Source organism: Arvicanthis niloticus, chromosome 3 (assembly GCF_011762505.2).
Source record: "Arvicanthis niloticus isolate mArvNil1 chromosome 3, mArvNil1.pat.X, whole genome shotgun sequence".
Lineage (NCBI taxonomy): Eukaryota > Metazoa > Chordata > Mammalia > Rodentia > Muridae > Arvicanthis > Arvicanthis niloticus.
Genome location: NC_047660.1, coordinates 54,084,604 through 54,109,254, shown reverse-complemented (window position 1 = coordinate 54,109,254; position 24,651 = coordinate 54,084,604). Strand labels below are relative to the sequence as shown.

General features: G+C 43.2%; 1 protein-coding gene across 9 annotated transcripts in view; it reads left to right on the top strand.

The window, feature by feature from the left end:
• Nucleotides 1-24,651, top strand: part of Fbxo16 (F-box protein 16) — a 48,754-nt gene that overhangs the window by 2,160 nt on the left and 21,943 nt on the right. For 4 of the 9 annotated variants that reach the window (XM_076930836.1, XM_076930834.1, XM_076930838.1 and 1 more), the window contains exons 2-6: nucleotides 2,229-2,364; nucleotides 11,827-11,862; nucleotides 18,971-19,177; nucleotides 20,479-20,643; nucleotides 24,127-24,350. In XM_076930836.1, the coding sequence (XP_076786951.1) occupies nucleotides 2,266-2,364; nucleotides 11,827-11,862; nucleotides 18,971-19,177; nucleotides 20,479-20,643; nucleotides 24,127-24,350 (731 nt within the window). In that variant the 5' untranslated portion in view covers nucleotides 2,229-2,265. Of the gene's footprint in view, nucleotides 1-2,228; nucleotides 2,365-8,755; nucleotides 8,792-11,826; nucleotides 11,863-18,970; nucleotides 19,178-20,478; nucleotides 20,644-24,126; nucleotides 24,357-24,651 lie in introns of those variants that run through there. The other 5 variants (XM_034498438.2, XM_076930837.1, XM_034498439.2 and 2 more) reach the window with 2 other exon arrangements.

Here is a 24,651-nt window from a genome sequence, read left to right as displayed (position 1 = left end):
CTCCTGGAAACTGCAGCTGCTTTGAAGAAAGCCTAATCTCAAGTGATTTTCAGACCCAAGGAGCCAGGAGGAAGAAAACAGCCTGTGCAGAATACATTAAATGGCTTTCCTCACACACTGGGAAGCAAGGGAGCTTCTTGGCTTAACACAGAGATTTTAACCTGGGGGAAGCAGAATTTTAGCTTCCTGTGTATTTTTCTAGGAAGAGATGCATAGATTTTATCTCAGAGGCTTTACGATGTTTAAACTAGCTACTGTCTTAAAAAGAAGAAGGGGACTGAGCATGGTGACAAACTTCAGTAATCACAGCACTGGGAAGACTGAGGTGGTGGAATCTTGACGTTTGAGGGCAGCCTGGACTACAGTAAGTCCCTGTCTCAAAACAAAACAACAACAAGCAGTATACAATTTTACCTGGACAGGTATGAACTGGGTAGCGTTGCTTTAAATCTGTAGTTTGGCTGCTCACCTGTGTGTGCATTTCTAACTGCTAGTTAATGATGCTACAATGCAACCATTTCCTGTGCTTTTTGTAACCTAGCTAAAAATGTAGTGAATGTAGTGACTTAGATAGACATTAGGAACTGAGAAAGGCCCAATGACTAATCTGAGCCCCTTCATACCAGGGCTTTGGGAAGGTATTGAACACTTCTCAACATTGTTCATGTATAGAGTCCTCTCAGCCACAGTTCTACTTGTCTGTGCAAACCCATCTTCAGAGAGGAGGGAGGGTAGAAACACTGAGGGGCAGCCACTGACACTACTGTCCATTGTAAAATATTCCATCATGGTCCCCAAAGTACAGGTTTGGGGCATTCTATATCTGACAAGTTCTCAGAAAGAAAGACTGAAGGAGGTTACTAGTTACTCAGGCCACCTACCCTTCAGCCACCTTGGCAAGACTTTTCTTCCAAGCATCATTTTAGAGATAGCCCTACCTAGGGTTTTTAAAATAACTGCTGGAAGTGGGGATGCAAAGATGGCTCAGAAGTTGGGGTGCTTGTTGTTCTTGTAGAGGACCCAGGTTCAATTCCTGACATCCACATGATGGTTCACAACCATCTACGGCTCCAGTTCCAGAGCATCTGATGCCCTGTTCTGAACTCCTCAGGCACCAAACATGCATGTGTGCACATACATACATGCAGGCAAAACACATGCACACACTCAAAAAATAAATTTAAGAATTTTTTAAAAAAAGAAACAGAAGAACTAGTATTAAAAAAACTGCACAAGGTTAAAAAAAAAGTTGCAAAACTAGACACAACACCTAGGTAACAGATGCAGAAGAGGAAAGGGCATGCAGCTCCTGGGGCCAGACGAGCAGGGACAGCATTGCAGTCTGCTCAGGTGACTAGTGCAGAAAAGGATCCATCTGTAACATGAGCCAATCACCCACCATCTGTTCCCATGAGGGGGCTACTGATAGCCCCTAAAAGAAGACAGAAAGCAGCAACTGGACACCTCAAAAATCAGCCAACCAACCCACACTATTTTCTTATGGAAATTAAGCTACCTTAATTAAAAGTAGGCAGACTGGGTACCAGATCATTGAAGCCCGCAGAATTCTCCCAATAAACTGTCTGTCCATCTCCAAAGCCATGGCCTTGACCACTACATGTCTGCTCCTTGAGTATGTCTCAGGCTGGAACTCTTTTACACTAAGACCAGAGGAGGTGAGTTAATGATGCAAGGACAAAAATGAGATTTTTGTTTTGAGACAGTATCTTACTGTGTAGCTAGGGCTGGCCTCAAAATCTCTACAAAGACCAATATGCCTTAAATTCAAAGAGACTCACCTACCTCTGTTGGGGTAAATGTTGGGGTAAAGGGTGTTATGTTGCATTGGGACCCTCAATTTGAAGCACGTCTCTTTCTGGCCAGTTAACTATGTTGTGAGCTAAGGATGCCTCTGAGCTTCCCCCGTGATCCAGTGGTTCGATCCCTCTTCCACTCACTATAATCTTGGACAGGGTGTGTACCCTCAGTGAACATCACTTTTTCCAGTGGTCTGAGGAACTGAACCACAACCTTATCATCAGCTCATTGTACACTTGTACTGATTATACATATAAAGTCTTTGACATAAACAAGGCTTTCAGTAAATAGCTACTCACCCGTACCTTCTCTCAACATACAAAAAACAAACAAAAAAAACCAAACAACAAACAAAACCCATTAACTTTATTTGGTTCTCAGAAGATTCAATGATTCATTTCTCCTGATAGGTGTAGTCTTTCTTATGGAAAAATACCAGTTCATTGCATGATGGCATTTGCACCTCCAAAAAGCATCGATGGCCCAAAAATGCAGACAAAGATGAGTACCTGGACACCTCTAAACCATCAGCTTCTGAATGACCAGGTGAGTGGCCAAAGGTACTTTCTCATTTCAGTCCATGAGGGAGGAAAAAATAAAGTTCTGATCGTCAAAATATGAGCAGGAATTGTTTAAGATGTCACAATTGGTGAACAAAAGACAAAACAAGAGGTTTATTTAAAAACAACACCAACAATTTTATTTGTATCTTTGCTATGTGGACAAGACTTAAAATAGATCAGAGTCCTGCCCAAGGGAAAAGTTGTCATTTTTTTTCCTGCACTGGATCCTCTCTGGATCTCCTTGGAGCCAGTAAAATTGGGGGAGGGGAGGAAAGATGTCCAGGAGGGATTTCCCTGCCCTGCCCAAATCCCCAAGTTTCTGGATGAAGTTGAGGCCACTTAGTGAATACATTTCAGCCAGGTACTCATGAGACTGATGTTCTCCTAAGCAGTCTACTTCCCAGCTGACTTCTGGGGAGACACAGTTAAAATACCCCTGATAAAGGATCACAGCACATGGCTGGGAGGTGGGGTAGGGATGGCAGCTCTTTAGGGTATTGTATTCCTGCTTCTGGGAGCTACAGAACTCTGATCAGTACCTCAACATCAGGACCACACCTACTTGGCAATGAAACAACCAGTCTCATTGTGTAAAACCGACTTCACTATCTTCCTCCAGGTGGAAAGCCCTACTTTGTAGTACAACATCATGAGATACTTTATCATGTAGGCCCATGTTAGGAACATCTATCTGTACACTCTTACCTCCATGTCCCTCCCATGTGTTCTCTGGGGCTGTGACTCTTCTCTCTAGATCTAGTTGGCCCAGCTCCATGTTCTTGGTTTACCACCACCTCTTGCCAGGCACAGTACTGTAACATCCTGGTTCTTGTCACTGCCTCTAACCCACTCTATTAAGGCTCCATAAAGTTCTTTCTGAAATACCAATCTTATTAGGTGAGGCTGAAAGTGGGATCTACTCCAAAGGGCACATTCCAACCCCAATACGCATACACATCCTTAAGGTCCCTTCAGGCCCTGGCGCCCAGCTAACCTCCCAGATCTCACCCTTGCTGCTACTCCATGGCAGTTGAAGCCAGTCAGGTGACATCCACAGCATCACAACTCCTGCCCATCACCTGTGAATCACTTTGCTGTCCCCTCAGCAGCACCACTTCCTGTCTCCTTTTCTCTCTCACTGTTGTCTCAGGCTTTCCCATTCAGCTTTAGCCCATCAGGACTGACATGCTCCTCCTCGCCCACTCTCTTAGAATACACAAGTCTGGGTGTGGCTTCCAGAACAAAAGTCCAGTCATCCCACTGTTCTTTGTGTGTGACTCTCTGTGTGTACTTGCACATATGCAACTGCAAGTATACATGTGCATGCATGGGTGTGGAGGCCCAGGGACAACTTCAGCTCTTATTCCTTGGATGTGAACTACCTAGTTTTTTTGAGACAGGGTCTGTCATAAGCTTGCATCTCTCCAAGCAGGTGCTGCAGGCTATCCAGTAATCCCGAGGGATCTGCTTGTCCCTGATTCTCTAGCACTGAGATTTTAAACACACCACAACTCTTGGTGTTTCCATGTGAGTTCTGGGGATGCAATTGAGGTCCTTGCAAAACAAATATTTTACCTACTGGGCTCTTTCTTAGACATTCATTGACGTTTATCTTTGGGCCCTGTCTTAGTTAGGGTTTTACTGCTGTGAGCAGACACCATGACCAAGGCAAGTCTTATAAAGAACAACATTTAATTGGGGCTGGCTTACAGGCTCAGAGGTTCAGTCCATTATCATCAAGGTGGGAGCATGGCAGAGTCCAGGCAGTCATGGTACAGAAGGAGCTGAAAGTTCTACATCTTCATCTGAAGGCTACTAGTGGAAGACTGGCTTTCAGGCAGCTAGGATGAGGGTTTTAAAGTTCACACCCACAGTGACACACCTACTCCAACAAGGCCACACCCACTCCAACAAAGCCACACCTTCTAATAGTGCCACTCCCTTGGCCGAGCATATATAAACCATCACAGGCCCTTCCAGCTCCTTCCTTGGATGGAATTGGTCTGTTATTGCTGTAATCTTTAAGTATTGATCCCCTGTGGCAAAGCTCAAAGTCAAACCTGGCTCATCTTAGAACTAGAAACTTTCTCCTACTCTGATGTGATATAGGAGTGTGTATAAGATATTGGAATCTTGAGAAATAAAGTAGGGAGAAGCTATAAAGGAAAAAGATGCAGCAATGACATGGGGAGGGGGATGGAAGAAAAGAGGCCTCAGGAACAAAAGGACAGGCAGAGGCAGATGGAGCCTGGCCTCGCGGAGCCAAATGAACGTATGGAAATCTTTTTCTTTCAGCACAACAACTATTTATTGAGCACCTGTCGTGATGCTCGTAGCTCTCCAACAGTTTATATAACAGCTTATTCCTCCAACTTCAGTGTCAGATTTGGAAATCTGTTTTCTCATTGAATTGTGAAGGTTTTGCACATGTGTGAGAAAGTGACTTGAGTTGAAATATGAAGTTGTTGAGTGTTTCGAGTTTCAGAAAATTTCCAAGAAAAGTCTTGATCAATTTGGCCATTGTGAAAAAAAATATTATCTTAAGCTAGATATGGTGGCACATGCTTTTAATTCCAGATCTCAGAGGCAGGAGGATGTCAAGGTAAGCCTGGTCTACAAAATGAGTTCCAGGCTAGCCAAGGCTGCATACAAGACTCTGTTCCCATTTTTTTTTTTTTTTTAAATTGGTGGCTGGGGAGATGGCTCCACAGTTAAGAGCACATTAGAGATTTCAGGAGACCATAGTTCAATTCCTAGCACCCACATGGGGTGGCTCACAACTTCATGTACCTCCAGTTCCAGGGAAATCTGATACCTTTGGCTTCTTGGGATGCTAGCAGTCATGTGCACATACCCACACACAAACATAATTCAAATAAAAAAAAAAATTTACAAACTATCTTAATAGTCCCCAAAGTACCCGGGTGCTTGTTGTAGGTGGGGTGATAAAGAACGGTCTTTTATTAATTATTGGTGGTGTGATTTGGCAGTGCTAGGGATGGAACGTGGGGCTTTGCATGCATGCACAAAGGGTTCTCCCACTGATGTACATCCCCAGCCTTGAGAAGCAGATTTTAAGATGAGCAGGGAGGAATTAACCCTAAAGAAGGGGAGAGAAGGTGTGCTGGCTATTCTTGGTTGTCAGCTTGACTACATCTGGAATTAACTAAAACCCAAGTGGCTGGGAACACCTGTGAGGGATTGTTTCTTAATTAAATCATTTGAAGTGGGAAGATCTGCCTTTAATCCGGGCCACACCTTCTGGTGGCAGCCAGAATAACATAAAGGACAGAGCGGAAGGAAGCTTGCTCTCTACAGTAAGTCGGGTCCTTCACTGGCAATAGAAAGCCTTCAAGAATCTGACGTGTACTAAAGACCAGCTAAGACAGACATCCAGCCTCATAGACTGAACAATTCCTGGATTCTTTTCTAGACAGCCATGATTGGACCAGCTGGACCGTAGCCTATAAGCTATTCTAATAACTACTGTATATGTGTGTAAGCTTTGTTCCTCTAGAGAACTCTGACTAGTACAGAAGGCAAGGGTTTGTGGCCAAGGATGACTGCAGTGCAGTCTCCATGACATCTCCACTGGCCCCACAGGGCACCAGCTGTTGGGTTTCCTCAGAGTCATCTTACAACTCACCAAGGAGGCCTGGCCTCCATAGTTGATACTCCCCTTCAGTGACCAGCTGCTCTCCCCTCCAAGGTCATGACCTTGGCCCAAGGCAGCTCCGTTAAGCTCCTGGCTGTCAACCAGCTGCCTCTCAATGAGTACTAAACACATCCCCCAGTTCTAGAAAGGATCAATACAATATAGCAGACGAGGCATAGACTTATCTTTGTTCTTCAATGGTTTCTGTCACATCTAATGATAATTTTTAGAGAAAATACTCATCATTCATAACTCCCAGATGCAAAAATATCACTTAGTTGGCTTCTTGATTCAAATGAATTTTTTAAAATGTATATTTGCCATCGTGAAGTCTTTTGTAAAAATATTTATTTTATTTTTAATGTGTGTGTGTGTGTGTGTGTGTAAGACGGGGGGGGGTAGGGGGGTAGGTAGAATAAGTGTTTATGAAAGCCAGAAGATGTCATCAGACTATCAGGTTCCCTAGAGCTGGAGTTACAGACAGTTGTGCCCTGCCCTACTTAAATGCTGGGAACTGAACCCTGGGTTCCCTTCGAGAGCAACACATGATCTTAACTACTGTGCACCTCTCTAGCACCCATTTCCTTCTTTTGCGACAGGATATCATGTAGGCCCAATTGGCCTTGAACTCATTATGTAGCTACAAATAACCTTGCACTTCTAATCTTCCTGAATTTACCTTCCTAGTCCAACCGCTCCCAGCATGTGACTCCAGGCCCCGTTTATGAGGATCTGGAGGTTGAACCCAGGGCATCATGCATGCTAAGTAATGAGTCCACCAACTGAGCTGCATCTCCAGTCCTTCATTTTGTTTTTAATTTTTGTCTTCCCTCTGTTCTGTAGTAAAATGTGAAGTACATAATAACCAACTCAGCCTAAAATAAGAGACTCAGGGTTTTAACTTCGCAGCAGGTTTTCAGCAGAGAGACTGAATTCAAATTTAGATAACTTAAAAAAAAATAAAGCATCATCAAGGTAGGCAAATGCAGCAGATTACAGAGTAATTTGGGCACTGGGATTCCTAGGGGAGGGTGTTATAATAATACCTGTGTTGCCAGCCAGTGTTGTAATTAGAAGGATCACGTTCCCCTACACGCAAAGTTAGCCGTGGCCAGGGATGGGCAGGATAATTGCCCTGACTCTAACGATTATTTCTCTCTTGTATATGCATCCCAAAACATTATGTTGCACACCTTAAATATATATAATTTTAAAACATGAAAAGTGCACATCTCCACTTCTTCAGGGGATGGAATCATGCACCAGGTCGTGCCTGAGAAAAGGGTGTTCTGGGAGACTACACCTCTGTTGCCATCCATCGATCATAATTTATGATTTCCAAGATAGCTCCCTCCTCCACTGTAATGATGTCACATGAGGAAATATGTAATTTCAATGTCAACAAACTAAAATAACAACCAAGGGATTTTGACTTAACAGCAGGTTGTGAGTAAACTGTGATATAAACAGACTGCAGCCGTCTGTGAGAGAAGAGCCATTTTAATATTGCCATTTCAAAGAGATAGTCTGTTTTCCAGCTTCTTAAAAAGGAAGACCCTGATTGCACATCTTTGGAATGAAAATTCATGATAATTCAGGGAACATAAGAGTACAAATCCAACTGAGGACTGACGACAAAATGATTTGCCCAAATTATCTATTTAAATATAAATAGACAAGTTTTGAACTTGTGATCCTCCTGCCTCAGTCTCCTGAGTAGCTGGGATGGCAAGCCTGCAGCACCAGGTCTTAATCAGACACTGTGTTTGCTCTAGCCCACCTCATTCCTTTCCTGATACCTTTCTGTGGACTGTCTCCTCTCACACAGGCACCCTTTGTTACCATGAGCCACACCCATGGAGAACACCTTGGTGGAGCAGCCCAACCTTCTTTTGAAAACTTAGTTATGGCGTCAAGACCCAGTCTTCTTCCCACTGCCAATATGGGGACACTGACAAAAGTTCCTTACGAATTTAGAGCTCCAGACTTGGTGGTATTCACCTATAATCTCAGCACTCAGGAAGCTGAGGCAGGAGAAGAATCAGTTTCAGGTCATCTGGGTTACACAGTAAGTTCCAGGCAGTCAGGATGGAGAAGACCATGAGTATAGTGAAAGACCAGGGTAGAATTAAGCAGACTAGGTAGTTTGGTACCAGGGTCCCTCTTTTCCTCCTTTTCTTTTCCCCTTCCTTCCTTCCTTCCTTTTTTGTTTGTTTTTGTTTTTGATACAGGGTTTCCTGTAAGCCAGGCTACCCTTAAACTTACTATGTAGTAGAGGGTACATTTGCATAGATCCTCCTGCCTCTGCTTTCTAAGTGTTGGGAGTACTGGTTGGCCTTTGATCTTTTTGTCAGCCCACTTGTGCCTCAAACTTACTGCTTTTCTGCTTCTGCCTCCTAAGTATGAGGACTTCATTCTTGCACTATGGTAGTGGTTTGAATAGGTTTGGCCCCCATAGGCACATGTGTTTGACTCCTTGGCCCACAGGAAGTGACACTATTAGGAGAAGTGTCCTTGTTGGAATAGGTGTGGCCTTGTTGGAGGTAGTGTGTCATTGTGTAGGTGGGATTTGAGATCCTATGTGCAGGCTCTGCTCAGTAAGGAAGAGTCCCTCTATTGGTTCCCTTTAGAAGCCAGTCTTCCTTGCTGCTTTCAGATCAAGATGTAGAACTCTCAGCTCCTTTTCCAGTACCATATCTGCCTGGATGCTGCCATGCTTCCTGCCATGATGATAATGGACCAAACCTCTGCAACTGTAAGCCAGCCCCAACTAAACCTGGTCCCTTATAAGAGTTGTCTTGGTCATGGTGTCTGTTCACAGCAGTAAAACCCTAACCTAGACAACCACCATGCCCAGCTAGACCCAGTGATTTGTTTATGTTTTTAAAAATCTGGACAAAGTAACTTTCATGAAAGTTCACATGTTCTATCGAAAATAGGAAGTTAAACAAAAATCTCTTTATGTTTTTTAATTATTTATTTAATATTTTTATGTATGTGTATATGTGTGTATTAGTATGTTTACATAAGTGCTGTGCCTCCAGAGTCCAGCAGAGGGTGTCAGGCCATCTGAAGTTGGAGATATAGGGTGATATAAGCTTCCAAGTGCTCTTAACCCCTAGGCAATCTCTCCAGCAGCTCTTTAGGATTTCTTTCATCTCTGAGCTCCTATGACTTCAGAAACCTTTTCATTATCATTGCTTGACTAGCAGTGTCATAGAGAATCTGTGATGGAACCTGTTCTTGCTGGTTCTGAGGAGCATGTAAGAGAAACGGGTTCTTGGGTATATGGGGAGGTAAAGTGAATAAGAACTACTAGAGGCAAAACCAGACACTCTATACGGAGCATAGTGGTACATGTCTCTAACTCCAGAGCATGGGAGGCAGAGACAAGAAGATCTCTGTGAGTTTGAGGCCAGCCTGGTCTATATGGTGAGTTCCAAGTTAGCCAAGGCTACATAGAGAGACCCTGTCTCAAAAAATAACAACAGCTGGGCAGTGGTGGCGCACGTCTTTAATCCCAGCACTTGGGAGGCAGAGGCAGGTGGATTTCTCAGTTCGAGGCCAGCCTGGTCTACAGAGTGAGTTCCAGGACAGCCAGGGCTATACAGAGAAACCCTGTCTTGAAAAACAAACAAAAAAATAAAATAAATAACAACAACAACAATAAAAACAAACAAATTCAGAACTCTTCAGCCCCCACAGAGCTTGAGTAGAGCAGAAAGGGGAGGGGCGCTGGGCAGCAGATTGCATTGGCACTGGTGGCTTGGCTTGGGTGGAGGTATTGGAGGAGAAAGAGCTCCAGAAACATTTGGATCCAGATTTAGTTTTGTCTCTCTTGTGTGCTCTACTTTCTCTTCGATTTGCATGTATAGTCCTGAGTTTATTTGTTGCCATTATTATAGGGCCATAACATCTCAGAATGGGGCAGGAGGATGCAAGAGTCGTTTTCTTCTTTAATATGCAAAAAAACATCTGCACGAGGTATATGGGATTCCTCGAACAGGAGAGTGAGGACTTCTCATGGCACTTGTTGAAGCCGGTATTTCAGCCCCCATTTCAATATGCCTTTGGCAACCAGAGTGTAAGCAACTGGGAAAGAAAGGAAAAGATGAGCCCCTGGCAGCATGAAGCCAGCTTCTCAACCTCCACAATCAGGAGGGCACAAGGTCTGCACTGTCTCGCCTAGCTGCCTCTTGTTCCTGCAGAGCTGCTGTAACATTGATCCCCATTTGAAAGCTGACAGAGGGTGTCTGTGTTGGCGCCGCAGAGACAGTCGCATATGTTCATTATTCTCTCCTCCTCTCTTCATAACCCTTCCTCTGCCAAATATACCCACGCTGGTCTTCTCTTCACTTGCTCAAATCCACATATGCTCTGGGGCTCAGAGAAACACCAACATATACATTCCCTCACACTGTATTGCAACACCCAGAAGGCTATCAATTCTTACAGTCACATCCATCGCATCCCACTATCTCGGGGACTTGTGATATGCTACACCAGCACTCTGCTTGGATGTATCAAATGAGGCAGACATGGTTTCTGTTCAAAACAGTATATAAGAACAAACCTGTGCAGACACAAAGTTGCAAGCCCAGAGGCACACATATAGGAATTACTAATTTTATAATTAGTAAGTCCATGGATAACTGTGTATATCGGTATACACTGAAGGGCAAAAGCAGGGATAGAGAGACGCTCACTCAGTAAAATGCTTGCTCGGCAAGCATGAGGACCTGAGTTCGATGCCCAGAAACTGCAAAAAAGCTGGACACTGTGGCATGCATCTGTATCTCAGTGTCTGGGAGGCAGAGACAAGGGGATACCTAGGGTTTGCTGGCCAACTAGGCCAGCCAGTCTAGCCAAATTGATGAGTTCTAGGTTCAGGGAGAGGCTCTGTCTCAAAAACTAAGTTGGAGAGAGATTAGGAATAGCTGATATTGTTGATCTTTGGCCTCTACACACACATGCTTGTACTTGTACACACACGGAGGGGATGAAGGGAAGAACCACTCATTCATGTATTTTATAAGTTCTTGTGTGATTAATATTGAAAATTTCCAGGATCTCCATTTTCTTGCTTAGCCTGTGTTAGTTTATGATCTTTCGAATCTAAGACTTAACTATTCTTCACAATTCCTTCTCTCTCAGATTTCATTTCTCTTAAAGAGCAACTTCTCAGTAAGTCATCATGGTAGTACATACTTGTAACCCCAGCACTTAGGAGACAGAGGTAGGAAAATCAAGCCTGCTGGGCTATCTTGGGCTATGTCATGAATTCCAGGCCAACCTGGACTATGGAGTGTGAGACCCTGTCTAGAAGTAAAAAAGAAAAAGAACAAAAGGAGGGTGGATAGGAAGAAAGAAAAGAGAGTAGATTACTTCTTTTATATGAATTATTACATATACAGAACTAAAAAGAGAAAGAAGCCTCATCTAGGTTAAAAGTAAGTAAAGTGGGCTGGTAGTGTAGCTCAGCAGTAGAGTGCTTGCCCAGGATGCACAGAGCCCTGGGTTTGATCCTCAGCACTGCATAAACCAGGCAAGTCATTCAAGCCCTCTGGAAGTAGAGACAGGAAGATTGGGAGTTCAAGGTCATCCTTGGCTTACATAGAGAGTTCAAGGTCATTTAATAAAGAAATAAAATGCCCTCAGGAATGCAGTGTGTCTCTTCCTACTCGGTTGAGATAGTGAATACTTACTCACTAACCCTTTAGTGGTGTTCTTTATAATGGATGTCTTGAACCACGATGCACAAATGACCCTATTTTCTTTTATTTGCTGTAGGTGTTTGAAGAACGAAGAGCTCTGCTTGGAAAATGGGTAAAGCATTTAAAATATACAAGGCTTGGGATATCTGGGTCTCAGAGCACTTGGCTAAAATGCACAAGGCCTTGGGTTCAATGCTCAGTACCATCAGATAGATAGATAGATAGATAGATAGATAGATAGATAGATAGATAGATAGATAGATAATAGATAAAAATAAAATATGCCTGTTTCTGCAACATGGTAATATTATGTTTTAGTCTATCCAAACTATTATCATGAAAATTAGACCAAGTGGCTATTCATTCTTTGTTTGTTTGTTTTGTTCTGGATTTGAAAGTCTCAAGATCAAGGTGCTGGTGATAAGTGTCTAGTGAGAGCAGCCATCTTGCTGCCTCCTAAAATGAAAGGGGAAAGGGTTCTCTGGGATCTGGTTTGATCCTGTTGAGGGCTCCACGTCCCAAGGTCGTACCTACAATCCCACTGGCACCGGACCTCCCCACCCCTCCCTCACTCTGCAGGTTAGGATTCTGTGTTGTTTTTAAATTTTTGTTTAAATTTATTTTGTCTGCATATGTATATATGCCCCATGTGGGCATTCTGGCCTCGATACCCATGGAGGCCAGAAAAGGGAATTTCATCCTCTGAAACTGGAGCTATAAATGGTTGTGAGCCGCCATGTAGGTGCTGGGACAAAATCTGGGTCCACTGAATCGTTTCTGTAGCCCTTACTGTTGTTATTTGAGTAAGGGTCTCACTCTATAGCCCCTGGCTGGCCTGGAGCTCACTAGGTAGGCCAGACTCCTCTGGCCTCAAACTTATATAACTTCAGGGATCTCAGCTTTACAAATCTGGGATTATGGGGTAGATGTTCCCCCAGCTGAGGTTAAGGGGAGCCTTGTGGAAGAATGGAGAGACCTAAGGAAGATGAGGGCTCCACAGGGAGACCAACAGAGTTGACTAACCTGACCCTTGGGGTCTCCCAGAGACTGAACCACCAATTGAAGAGTGAGCATGGGCTAGACCTGGGTTCCCCACACATATGTAGCAGATGTGCAGCTTGGTCTTCATGTGGGTCCCCCAACAACTGGAGCAGGGGCTGTCCCTAAACCTGTTGTCTGCCTTTGGATCCTGTTCCCTTGGCGGGCCACCTTGTCTGGCCTCAGTGGCAGGAGGGTGTGCCTGGTCCTGCAGTGACTGATGTGTTAGGGGGTGAGGTAAGGAGTGGAGGATAGGGGTGAGAGGGGGTGTGGGGTAGGAGGTTGCCCTGGGACGGGGGCCTTCCCCTTCTTGCAAGAGAGAGCAGTGGGGAGGAACTGTTGGGGGAGACTGAAAGGAGAGGGGGGCTGACTTTGGAATGTAAAGTGGATTAATTAATGAATGAATGAAAAAAAGATTTCAGCATGTGAATGATTCAGAACACAAACATTCAGCCTGTAGCTTTATCTTGGTGCCTATGGAATGCGTACCTAAGGCAATGTTGGCTCTTTCCTGGGGAGCATGACTGATTATTTCCATTTAGATCCTACCTGGAAAACAGAACTCATCCATTATTTTAATGGCCATAATTTAATCAAAAGGATTGATGAACAAATATTAAAAACAAAGACTCAGGAAGGGATCGATGGGGGTCCATGGAGACAGAACTGGGCTGATGCCAGCATTCCTTGTGCTTTGGAAGGAAGAGCTCCAACCCAGCCGGTACCCACACCCCTGAAGTCAGCATCTCACAGCCAGTTGGGTCTGATATATCCAAGGAAGCATGATGATTCTAGGTTGTTTGGGGGAAAAGCTGAAGCCAGGGATTAGGGTGAAGGTAGTTCTGACAGGAACAGCAGGCAAATACAAAGAGGAATATGTCTCTTCTTCCTCAGTTTCCCCTTGGTGCCTCCCTCTTCACAGGTAGCATTTAGCAGAGAGCTGGCTGTCAAAAAAGAAATATGGCTACAGATTTCCAGCCTCCTGCACTCACAGAGTATGGAGATATGGGTTTGGATCTGAGAGGTGGTATCTTAGTAACCAGTGCAGCTCAACCATTGGGCTCTTAGCATCCAGGCAGCGGTATACTCTTCTGTATACACTTGAAATTCCACATGAGAACGCTAATGGCTTCATGCTTTTGCCTAACAAGATACAGCTACCCTTCATCACCAATGGGCAATTCTCTTGTTTGTTTCTCTGAGGAGGAGACAGAGTCCCAAAGGTCATTATCCATCATTGGATAATGTCAAATTATGTGTTTCTGGGCAACAAATTACTTGTTGAATTACTTTACATTCTCAACTAACTATTTTCCACCACTCAAGAGAACTGAAAACATATGGTCGTACAAAAACTTGCACATTGGTGTTTATAGCAACAGTAATCAAACTAGTCAAAAGCACAAATAATCCAAATATCCATCCACGGGTAAATGAATGAACAAAACGTGCTATGCTTATAGGATGGAGTGACTATTCATTGGCAACCTGAAAGTATTTCTGATATGTGCTATAACATGGACAAGCTTTGAAGGCATCGTGTGCTAAGTGAAATAAGCCAGGTACAAAGCCAAATATTGTACAGCTCCATTTTATATGAGGTACTTAGAATAGGGGCTGGAGGGATGGCCTAGTGGCTAAGAACACTGACTGCTCTTCCAGAGGTCCTGAGTTCAATTCCCAGCAACCACATGGTGGCTCACAACCGTCTGTAATGGGATCTGATACCCTCTCTTGCTGTGCCTGAAGACAGCAACAGTGCGCTCATATACATAAAATAAAAATAAATAAATGAATGAGGTACTTAGAATGGACAAATTCATAAAGATAGAAAATAGAGTAGAGGGGATCAGGGGTTGGGTAGCTACCGTTTGATGGGTTTGAGAAAGTTCTGGAGACACTTTAAGTGATGGTTGCACTAGAATGTGAGCTTATTTAAATGCCACTCTACAGATAAATGGCTAACATTGTGGTTTTTATATCTATTTTAACAAAGTATAAGACCAAGTATGGTATGAAAAGCCTGTAACCCCACCACTTGGAAAGCAGAGACAAGAGAATCAAGGCCAGCTTCAGGCTGCACACCAAGATCCAGGCTGGCCTGAGCTCCTGAGAGTCTTGTCATCGTAAACCAATCTTCCCCAGCCTTCTTCCTCCACCCCAACCCCCAAAGAAGTTTAAAGTAGGATGAGATGCTTACGTATTCCTTTTCTCAAGTCATTTTATCTTCAATAATGGATATTTTAATGGTAATTTTTAATGGCAACTATTTTAATAATGGGAATTTTTATGGTAATTTAGAAATATAAACCGTGCTCACTTTGTGGTGCATAGTACTGTGAGTGCCTCCCCTACAATCCGAAGAGAGGGTGAGGTTGGATCCCAAACACATGAGCAGTAAGATGGCTTCCTGGCTCACAGACTGTTTGGTTACTGAGTCTCTGAAAGCTAGCAGATGACGGATGAAGCAAATGGGTTTATGGGACCCTCAGAGAACAGGGTACCATTTCTGGTTTTTTGTTTTTTTTTTTTAAATTTGGGGTGGGGATGAAAATTTGCCGAGATTAGACAGTAGTGATGGCTTGTGAGTATATTAAAACACATTCCATTGTACACTTTTTTCCCTTTGTGTGTAGGTGCATGTGTGCATGTTGCGTGTGTGTGAGATGCCTGTGTAAGGGCACATGCGCCACAATGCTCTTGTGGAGGTCAGAGGACAACTTTGTAGACTCTGTTCTCTCCTTCCACCTTTGTATAGATTCCTGAGATCAAACTCAGGTCACCTGATTTTTAGGTACCCCTTGTTCCTTCAACTGCTGGGCCATCTTACTGGCCCTCCAGCTTACTTTTTTTGGGGGAGGGGGGAGTTGAGACAGGGTTTCTCTCTCTGTATAGCCCTGGCTGTCCTGGAACTCACTCTGTAGACCAGGATGGACTCGAACTCAGAAATCTGCCTGCCTCTACCTCCCAAGTGCTGGGACTAAAGGCCTGCACCACCACTGCCCAGCTCCACATTACTTTTAAGGCAGAGTCTCTTACTAAACTGGAAGTCGTGAATTCAGCTAGACTGGCTGGCCAGTGAGCCCAAGGATTCCCTTGTCTCAGCATCTCCAACCCCGGATTACAGGTGTGTGTTAGCACACCCAGCTTTTACATGGGTGCTGGGGATCCAAATTCAGATCCTTTTGTTTGCAAGGCAAGCACCTTACCAACTGAGCGTTCTCTCTGTCTCTGTCTCTCTCTCTCTGTCTCTCTCTCTTTGTCTCTCTGTCTCTCTCTGTCTCTGTCTCTCTCTCTGTCTTTCTCTCTGTCTCTCTTTCTCTCTCTCTCTGTCTCTCTCTCTCTGCCCTTTAAAGTCTTAACATTTTTTAAATGTATTTTTAATTATGTGTATATGTGAGTGGGGGCAGGATATGTGCACTTGAATGCCAGTACCCAGGAAATCCAGAAGACCATATCAGATCCCTGGAGCTGGAGTTACAGGTAGTTGTGAACTGTCTGACAGGGGTACTAGGAATCAAACTCAGTACCCTGGGTACTGCTGCAAGAACAGTATGCTCTTAACACACCAGCCCCATAAATAATTTCATTTGTGTTCATGCATGTATGCGTGGTTCTGTTTAATGTTTAGAATAGCAACAAACAAAATAATAATGAGAAACTGAAGTTGTGTGTGGAAGTGCACTGTGTGGTATTACACACTTGTAATTATAGTACTCCAGAAGCCAAGGCAGGAGGATTGTGAGTTCAAGGGTGGTCTGAGATACACAATGAGACCCTCTCTTTAAAAAAAATAATCCTCTGTAGGGCTAAGAGGATCTCTTAGTGGCTTAAGTACTCACATCATAAGTGTGGGGATGGGAGTTTGGATCCTCAGAGCCCAGATAAACTCTAGGTAGGTTAGGTACCTGTCTGTAAGTGTAGCCTCTGAAGGAAGAGCCAGGGATCCCCAGAGCAAGCTGGCTAGAAAGATGACCCCGGCTGTGACCCTGCCTTGATGATTCCCAGCATCAACCTTGGACATACATCACGTGTGTGTGGGAAAACCTCCCTAATCATTCCACATGCTTGCCGTTCATCCTGAGATTGGTGACACCAATAGCCCTAGCTACAGTGACTCAGAAAATAGCGTGCAGTTACCAAGTATACCCCACAGAACAGGGACCTTCCGGAGTAAGCCCTGATACCATGTGACAGGAGACTGTAAGAACTCTAATGGCTCCCCAGCCTCACATGCTGGTCCCTCACGTTTGTGCTGCAGGGTTTTACTGGAGAATTGATGCAAGAAATAAGTGAGATTATTAAATTCTTGTACAGTCAACTCTGCATGGATTATCTACTTTCTGATTTGTCCTAATACTTTCTAAACTCCAAGAGACCGTTTGTTTCCCCCTGCTGCTCCTCAGTATTCTGAGTCATCTCCCCACCTTGAATTGATAGGGGTTCAAGGAATGCAAATTCATTTTTTATTAGCTTAAACAAACACAATTAGAAAGGAATATCCCGGAGGCAAAAACACCTATCAGAGCTAAATGTAAATTATCCTGGACCTTCTTGATCAGGGAAACAAATGAAGAACTCTTGTAATTATCTTTTTAATCTCCAGAGAGAGTGTTTTAGTGTTTTCTTTTATAGGTTTTTATGATTCTAATGTTCTTTTATATTCATTTTAAGTCGCACTGTAATTTGAGTTCATTCTCTTCTGTGACATTAAGGAAGTATGGTGAGCCTACCTGGTCTCATTCTTGTCTAGGCGCAAGCATGACAGCTTGGGGCTTTTAAAGTTTTTTGTGTATCTTTTTTACATTGATTTAACCATGTACATATTATTTTTAAGATCACTGTGGCATTTTAGAATAATAGTTGTCCTTTATATTAACATACACACATACATACACACATATATGTAATCCTCACATAATAGCCCTATAGTACAGATATAATGACCCCTAATGTATAAATGAGGACATTTTGAATATTACAAACAGTAGAAAATTGAGAGCGAGACCCTGAGTATTTACTACTGTCAAAGAATCCAAACTCAGCACGTGTAAGCAAATTTTATGTGAGGTCTGGGAAACTGTAATCTGGGAGACACTGGTTCTAATAACTCTGAATCAGTATTTGGGAGGAAGCAGAAAAAGTGGGACTTTTACAGACAAGTTCTCAAATCATCACTATGTAATTTAAATTATTTAAGGAAAAGTTCTTTTTGAAGTTGGAAAAGAGTATGAGGGCCAGATAGGGCAAAGTCTAAAGTGGTATTTCTCATATCTGTATACCAACAAAAGTGAATTTACACACTTACTGTGAAGGAAAGTTTTTAGTGTCAACTTGCTACAACCTAGACTTGTTTGAGAAGATAGTCTCAATTGAGAAACTGTCTAGACTAGGTTGGCCTGTGAGCATGACTGTGGGGGATGGTCCTGTAGGTAGTATGGTTTCCTGAACATAAGCTTTTGAACCATGTCAGACAGGAGAAAGGTACCCGAGAGCAATCTAAGATAATGCTTTCTCTTTGTTCTACACACACATTTAATTAATTAATTAATTAATTAATTATACTTCCCTAGTGTCGTGTCTGTTACTGTGATAAAACACCTCAACAAAAAATAGTTAATGGGAGAAAGGGCTCACCTCAGTCCACAGTTCCAATTATAGTCCACCAAAGTAGGGACGTCAAAGCAGTAACCTAAAATAGCCAGTCACTTCTGTAGTCAAGAGCAGAGAGAAATAAGTGCATAATGCACACTCATGCTCAGCTTTGTCTTTGCATTTGGGGAGTGCAGGATCTCTTGCCTAGGGAATGGCACCTCCCACAGTACGCGGGATCATTCCATATCAATTAACATAATCAAGACAGTCCTCCCAAAGGCCAACCTGATCTAGACAGTCCCTCAATGAGACACTCTGCTCAGGTTCCAGATTGTGTCAGGTTGACACTTGAGTTGACTAACCATTGTAGATACACTGAAGGTCCAGGTCAGATGCACTTCTGCAGTAGCAGTCTGGTCATGTGCATAAGAGAGATGTAGGCGGTAAACTGTGGAATTTACTGAGTTGAGACAGAAACAAGTGCATGCTATGCATTAGCAGTGATTTACTAAACTCGCTTTCTGTGCCATTCTCTTCCCTATAATCAATCATAATACCTATGAGACTTTCTTGTTCTGTTTCCTCAGTTTGACAAATGGACAGACTCTCAAAGGAGAAGAATTCTCACAGGCCTGCTAGAGCGTTGCTCCCTGTCCCAGCAGAAGTTCTGTTGTCGAAAGCTGCAGGAAAAAATTCCAGCAGAGGCCCTGGATTTTACTACCAAGCTTCCAAGGGTGTTATCTGTCTATATCTTTTCCTTCCTGGATCCCCGGAGCCTTTGCCGTTGTGCACAGGTAACGGCACTGGCACTTGGGGATTAGTTGAGACAGCCTTAGGAAACTCTGGAAGGGGAATAATCTAAAGATGAAACTCACATGCCTGTGCATAAAGCCAAGTAATAGATTTTATTCTGCAAAGTTTGAATGACCCTTGACTTTTTTCTCTAGTTCTGCAAGATCAAAAAAAAACAAAAACAAAAAAAACCAAAACAAACAAAACCCACTAGCAGTTACATGCATACATATAAGTGGTTCCTCAGAAGGACAGCATTGCCACCGCCCACACAGCTACAGTAACACCCTAGAGCAGTCAGTGGTTCCCAACCTTCTCAATGCTGCAACCCTTTAATACAGTCCCTCACGTTGTGGTGACCCCCAACCATAAAATTATTTTTGTTGCTACTTCAGTTTGCTACTGTTATGAATCATAATTTAATACATAATTTAATATCTGTGTATTCTGATGGTCTTAGGTGACTGCCATGAAAGGGTCATTTGACTTCCCAAAGGGGTCATGACCCACATGTTGCAAAACACTGCCCTACACTGTGCAGTGCAGGGCACCTGTAAATAGAAAAGCTCGAAAGAGGGTCTTTGTGAGATATGTTCAAAGAGGATGAGAATGAAAGGTATCTACACTAAGCTGCATACTATGAACTCAGCACTTGGATAGCTAAAGCTAACCATTGTTAGTTCAGGGCTACCCTGGGCTACAGAGTGAAATCTTGTCTCAAAAAACAAACAAACAAACAAACAAAAACATAGAAAGAAATATAGGTAGTTTTGAGTGTGCCAGTATACCCTCAGGGGCTTGGGAGAAAAAAAGAGGCTAATATTTCTCACAAGTAATTTTTTTACTGTATTAAACTGAAGGTAAAGGGCTGGAGAGATGGCTCAGCAGTTAAGAGCACTTGTTTCTCTTGCATAGGATCCAGGTTCAGTTCTCAGCACCTATGTGATATCTCACAACTGTCTAACTCTAGCCCCAGGGAATCTCCATATTCTCCATATTCTGGATTGTATGCCTATACATGCACACAGGCAAATACACATACACATAAGAGTAAAAATAAATAAATGTTTCAAAAATAATAAAAATCAAACTGAAGTTAAATTAAGATATAAACCTGTAAAGCAAGTTTGGTGGGGCGTACCTGTAATTCCAGCACACCACAGGAGGGTCAGAAGTGTTAAGTTACTTAGCTGAGTGTTCAAGGAAAACCACAGGTGACAGACATTATCTGGAGTCCCACAAAGCAGCTCAAGCAGTAGAGGAAATGAGTTTGGGAACTGAGTAGGCTGCTTTGTTTTCCCAGGTGAGCTGGTACTGGAAGAGCCTGGCTGAGCTGGACCAGCTCTGGATGCTCAAGTGCCTGCGCTTTAACTGGTACATCAGCTTCTCCCCAACGCCCTTTGAGCAGGGCGTCTGGAAAAAGCACTACATTCAGATGGTGAGAGAACTTCACATCACCAGGCCCAAGGCAAGTTTGAGACGGAGAGCAGCACACTTAGAAACTGGCGTCTTTAGCAAATGCTAGAACTGTGAGTACATGATCCAGTTTGAAATGGAGGAAGGGCCAAAGACATTTCTCATGATTTCAGGCTTCTCTTCTGAGGCTTCACAGATCTCTTCAGGATGGCCGTGTTACCAAGAGCTCTCATCTGGTGCCCTCCAATCTCAGATACCTTTAGAAGTGAGGTATCTTTCTCTGTATTTCCACCCCTGATTTATTTGCCTCTCCCTCAGACACCATTATAGCTCTGACATGGTAACTCTGCATTATGTTCACTTATGGGCCATTAGAATCGGCACATTTATATTTGCTATGATTCTATAAGATGAGCTGAAGTGTATTGGTTGGCCAGTCAGTGGGTTAATTAGTTCATTGACTGAGACAGTGTCTCCTTGTGTAGCCTAGACTGGTTTTGACCCCAAGAACTTCCTGCCTCAGCATTAGGGATGCTGTTACTATAGATATGTGCAACTATGCTTGGCTGTTAATTTGCTTACCAATTGTTATGGATGTTCCACACTAGGGCCTTATGCAAGCATCATGGCCTGAGTTTCCATTTTCAGCACCTATATAAAAAAGCCAGAAGCAGTGTAACATAATTGTAATCCCAGTACTGTGGAGGTGGAGAGAGGAGGAACCCTTGGGCTCACTGGACAGCTAGCTGAGACAAATGGGAGAGCCCCAGGTCCCAATGAGAGACCCTGACCCCAAAGTTTAACTCTGTCCTCCACAATGATATTCACACGTGTGCATAAACACATGTGCTTGTAAGTACATGCACAAATATACACACACAATGCACAAATATACACACACAATCATTTGATATGAACGTTCATAGAATCAAAGAAGAGATACAAGATCATTTTAATACAGATATGCAATCAAGTCATCTAACAAAATTCAGCATTCATTCATTCATGATGACAGAATTCCTGAAAGACCTCACTCAGGCTGGAAATACAGCTCAGCAGTGGGTAGACTAAGCACTTTCCTAGTATGTATCAGGCCCAGGGTTTAACTCCAGTGCTAGCACAAAAGATTTCAAATAGTGAGAGCAGAACTCGTTTACTTCATTGTTGCGGATGTCATTATTGCCAGTTTGTTAGTGGGCCAAGCATTTTGTGCCTTTCAGAATTAATGATTTTTCTATGTTATGATCACTTATCCTTAAATACTTTCCTTGTTTCTTAAATGATCTTGTATTATTTAATCAAATAATGCATAGTGTTATATTAATTTGCTTTCTTCATTGCTGTGACAGAATACCTGGCAAAAGCAACTAAGAGAAGGAAAGGTTTATTTTGGCTCCCAGTTCAAGGGCACATACAGTCCATTATGGTGGGAAGTCATGGCTGAAGGGTTGTGAGGTGGCTGGTCACATTGCATCCTCAGCCAGGAAGCTGAGGTTGAAAGTTGGTACTTAGTTCACTGTCTCCTTTTAATTCTTTCTGGAACCTCAGTACACAGAATGCTGCTGCCTTAGTTAGGGTGGGTCTTCTCAGTCTGGAAACTCCCTCACAGAAGTGCCCAGAGGTTTGTTTCTTAAGTGATTCTAGGTCCTGTCAAATTGACAGTTTCAACCATTACAAGGATTAAAGTAGAACTCCTCCAGCAAAAGGACAAGGTTTTCTTTCTAAATAAGCTAATAGAAATGAATGTCCATTCTAGATGAGACCCTTATAAACATACAGAATTTTACAAATGTTAAATGTTTTCTTAGTTGGCTATTGGGCTACAGTGATGGTAAACTTGATGGTCAACTTGACATACCTGTGATTGGCCTGTTGCTGTATCTGTCTTGATTATGAATTGATATAGGAGGGCCAGTCCACCGTGGGCAGTACTAATCCTAGGCAGGGTGGTCCTGAGCTATATAAGAAAGGTAACCGAAAATGATCCTGGAAGCAAGCTAGCAAGCAGCATTACTCCATGGTTTCTGCTTCAAGTTCTTTCCCTGAATTTTCTCGATGATGGACTGTAACCTGTAAGACGAAATTAACTCTTCCCTCCCCTAGTTGCTTTTGGTCATGGAATTTATCAGAGCTGCAGACAGCAAACTTGATACAGCCATAGCCATTCATTGAGTAAATATTTATCAAACACTGTTATGTGCTTGGTGTTAAGAGTACAAAGATATTAACCAAGAGTTCCAAAGAACTCGGTCTAGTAGCCATGACATACCCAAATAAATGCTGTATCTGAAATACTACTAAGAGGTAATCTTGGAGTATAAGTGAATTCAACAAACAAGGAGTGTCTCAAACGATGCATAACTACCTTGTTATGCTTGGAGAACTAGGAAGGTTGTGTCTCTCTCTTCCCTCCCTCCTTTCTTTCCTCCCTCCCTCCATCCTTCCTTCCTTCTCTCTCTTCCTTTCTTCCTTCTTTCCTTTCTTCTTTATTTTTGTTGGTGGTGCTGGGCTTGGAATATAAGACCCTAGCAAAGAGTCTACCTCAGAGCTATACTCCAGTCCCAACTGGGGAAATTCTTGATTTTTTTTTTTAAACTCACATTTAAAGCAAGCCAATTTACCAAGCAAAGCTCCCCTAATCTCTTAATGAACAAAAATTGAGCTCTTAATGGCTTCCCAACATACCAGTACCACTTCCCTTAGGCTAAACCCACACTGAAAACACTTTATGAACTGAGCATACAAAAGACTTCTAATTTTGGAAATGAAATAGAATTGTTCTCAGGGAGTTGCCTGGCTTTGGATAATTGCCACAGCTACAGTCCACCTCTGTGTAACTTGAATGTGTTAGGCCATTAAGGGTAAGACCTAGGATTTGAATCATGGGTCAGTTTAAGTCGTTTCTTCTGGCTTCAGTTTCTGCCTCTGTAAAACAGAGCAATGGTGAGCTTTCTTTACTGTGAAGGTGGGAGTGGCGCTCACACTTGTGATCCCAGCACTTCTGAGGTTGGGGAAGGACTGCAGTGAGTGCAGAGCCAGCCTGGTTACCTGGTTCTAGGCCAGCCTGGGTCACAGCCTGAGAACTGTCTTTTGAAACCAAAGTAAGATTGGTGATACAGCTCAGCTAGGAGAACGTTTGACTGTCAGTCACAACATCCTAAACTCAATCCCTAGCACTGGATAAACCAGGCCTGGTGTTATAGGGCTTTAATCCCAGCATTCAGGAGGTGGAGGCAGGAAGAAAAGGAGTTCGAGGCTATACAGGGAGTTTGAGGTGAGCCTGGGCTACAAGTGACTCAGTATAAGTAAGTAATAAGTAAATTACTATGAAGATGGAATAAGAAAACACAAAGAAACTTACATGCGCACCCAAGTGCTCCTGAGACAGTGGTTGTGGTCCTCATCACCGTTATCAGCATTGTTGTAGAGAAGATAAGGATGATTGGAAAGGTGGTGAAGGTTCTTGTGTTCTTCGCCTGTTGGGGTCGATGTTCTGGTACTCTGAGAGTAAAAGTAATTCATTTTCTTCCTCTAGACACCTCCAAAGGATGGGTTCACAGCTGCCGATGTTCAGCCAATTCCTGGCAATTCTCCAGAGGAGAAGCAGTCCCCTTCCTTCGCTTTTCGGTCCTCCTCCTCTTTAAGAAAGAAGAATCACCCTGGGGAGAAAGAGCTTCCACCTTGGAGATCATCAGATAAGCATCCCACTGACATCATCCGCTTTAATTATCTAGACAACTGTGACCCTGAGCTCTTCAGGTTAGGGTGAGAAGCTCCATACCCCTCCTAGCCCATTTGTTCTTCAGAATAATTTATTGACACTTGAGTAGATGGGGGAGGGGGAAGAAGTAATCTTAGAGCCCACTGTGAACTACAGAAGCTTTTCCATAGGTGGATGTGGACTGACCATTCTTAAGAAGTTTGTCCTTTTTGTCCTCTTCGGTCTGGTTCTTACAGCTGTAATGACTCAGCAGTACATGCTCCTTAGTATTTTAAATACTGTGGCTACTGTGCGTACATGGCACGGCACATGTGTGTGGATGTCAGAGGACAACTTTTA